This window comes from Limulus polyphemus, unplaced genomic scaffold (assembly GCF_000517525.1).
Source record: "Limulus polyphemus unplaced genomic scaffold, Limulus_polyphemus-2.1.2 Scaffold7483, whole genome shotgun sequence".
NCBI lineage: Eukaryota > Metazoa > Arthropoda > Merostomata > Xiphosura > Limulidae > Limulus > Limulus polyphemus.
Genome location: NW_013673093.1, coordinates 12,158 through 14,701, shown reverse-complemented (window position 1 = coordinate 14,701; position 2,544 = coordinate 12,158). Strand labels below are relative to the sequence as shown.

Sequence of the window (2,544 nt, the reverse complement as noted above, 5' to 3'; positions counted from 1 at the left end):
ATCTGTTAACAGGACGACCACCTTATGAAGAGTTGCCTGAAAATGTGTCAGAGTTTGTGAAAGTGTTATGTGAAAGGATGGATGATATTCACCATCAAGTACGTTCAAACTTGAAAACGTCTGCTGATTCGATGAAGTTAACTTATGATAAGAGATCTACTGAAGTCAGCTTTGTACCAGGAGACAAGGTGTAGTTGTATAATCCGAGGAAGACCAAAGGGAAGTCTCATAAGTTGTCTTCTCCATGGGAAGGCCCATATGACATAGTGGATCGTCTCTCGGACGTGACTTTCCAGGTAAAATGTGGTCGGCGAAGTAAACCAAAGGTGGTGTCTGCCAACAGGGTTTGGCATTATCACAGCCCAGGACATTTCAGCTGAAATGAAGTGAACAACGAAACATAATGACGCTGCTGAAGACGTGTCACCTGGAAACGCTACTGTTGAAGAAGCAACTCTACTCGGTTTTGAGAAGGGAAATAGTGAAGCCCTTCATGAAGTTACTACCACTGATGTGACTGCTACCGATAATGGGACATTTCCTGATGAAGCAGATGAACCCCACGTGAAGCAGAAGCCAACAAGACGGAGACCAGTACGAAAGAAGATACGTCCTGTAAAATTAAGAGACTTTGTTGTATTTTAATTCTGTGTTTTAAATTCTGTACATTTAATCAAGTTATTGTTAATTATTTATTGGTTTAATTTAAGTGGCTATTGTTCGGGACGAACAATACTAAGGAAGGGGCAGTGTTACGACAGCGGAAGTCACGTGACGCTGGTAACACGTAATGAGTATCTAAAAGGTTCCTGAAGGCTCGAGTGTTTGCCAGACGTGTTCAATTTTGTGTATATAACACCGGCAAGAAGTAACGACATTGATAATTGCAGGCAGGCAGAGACAGAGATGGACAATTGAGTCAAGTGCGGTAGTGACCGTAAGTAAAGTGCGTGAATCGTTGTGAATTATAGCTTGTGTTTAAGGTAAAGTGTTTGTAGAAATTAAGTGTATTGCAAAGTTGTATTGAGAAAGAATAAGCTAGTTTTATTTAAGAAAGGTCTTGTATCGATAAAGTTTCTTCTGAAAGAAATTATACGGAAAATTAACAAACGACCAAAGATGTAACAGCGGGGTTTCTACTTACCTGGGGTCCTTCTGTGAGCGTAATCCTACATATATCACCTTCCCTTTGTCTCCAAGCTTTCCCACTTCTTTTTGGAACAACAAAATCGTCAATCTTATTTTTCAAAGCATTTGACCTCAATTTCTGATACACAAGTCGCTCCCCTTTTCCCTGGACGAAGGTGTTGTAACAAATATGAAGACTTCTCTTCTCGAATGTCCTCTGTGTCATTTCTGATAATCAAGTTTGCTCTAAGGAAGAAAACAGATAATAACAGCGACAACCTCATATCTCTAAACAAAATGTGTCCAAATACTGTGTACAAAAGGAAACAGTTGTGATTAAATTACATTTAGTTTCATTCATGAAATGTGGGTATCATCATAGAATAAAATATTGGGTACAATAATTATATTGTTGTGACAGCGGAAGTCACGTGACGTGGTAACACGTAATGAGTATCTAGAAGGATCGGGAAACATCACGAATAATCCAGTATTTGCAAGACGCCCTCTATTCCTGTATATAAGCAAGCAAGTAAAGCGAGATAATTAATTGAATTGCAGACAGGCAAAGATAGAGACGGACAATTGACTCAAGTGCGGTAGTGACTGTGAGTAAAGTACGTGAATCGTTGTGAATTATAGCGTGTGTTTAAGTTAAAGGGACTGTGGAAATTAAATGTATTGCAAAGTTGTATTGAGAAAGAATAAACTAGTTTTATTTAAGAAAGGACTTGTATCGATGAAGTTTTTCAGAAAGAAATTCTATGGAAAGGTAACCAACGACCAGAGACGTAACAAACTGGTGTCAGAGAGTGGGACAAAAACAAAACGGAAACGAGAAGCGACAAATCAAACTACAGCTTAGCAGATTTGATGGCAGCAACACAAGAGCAGCAAAAGCAACAAGAAGATTAAGAAAAGAAACAAGAAGAGAGATTACAGCAGTGGTTGGAGGAGAAAGAAAATAACAAGAAGAGAGAATACAGCAGTGACAACTAGAACAAGAAAGGAAACAAGAAGTACAAATGGAAAAGCTTAGTAAATTTAGAGGTCAGTTAAATGTTCTGGGAGAGACTGTCCTTTCTTTATGGTCGCATTTCTTGCCTTAACATTGACTGGCTCTACCTCCTGGTACACACCCAACAATGCCTTTTCTTTAAGTGTCTGCTCACATTTAGAGAAATTGGCCACTGTTATGGGTACTACTTGATGACCTGCCACTTTAATATTTATACCTGGTTCACCATCATCATCTCCTTCAGTCACTTTGACTTCAGCTCGATGGCACCTAATTAGTTCAACCTCTCTTTTAACAGTTACCGGAATTTGGCCTTTGTTGTTCCCAAACGTCATTTTATCAAAATCAATTACAAACTTCCTCGGTAGTAAGTAGTCCAACCCTAATATGCATTGGTC

At 39.0% G+C, this 2,544-nt stretch overlaps 1 protein-coding gene across 1 annotated transcript in view; it reads right to left on the bottom strand.

Moving 5' to 3' along the window:
* Nucleotides 1-2,544, bottom strand: part of LOC106474654 (uncharacterized protein C11D3.03c-like) — a 25,401-nt gene that overhangs the window by 15,365 nt on the left and 7,492 nt on the right. The window contains exon 2 of the mRNA XM_022402956.1: nt 1,145-1,374. Within this exon, the coding sequence (XP_022258664.1) occupies nt 1,145-1,354 (210 nt within the window). The 5' untranslated portion in view covers nt 1,355-1,374. The remainder of the gene's footprint in view (nt 1-1,144; nt 1,375-2,544) is intronic.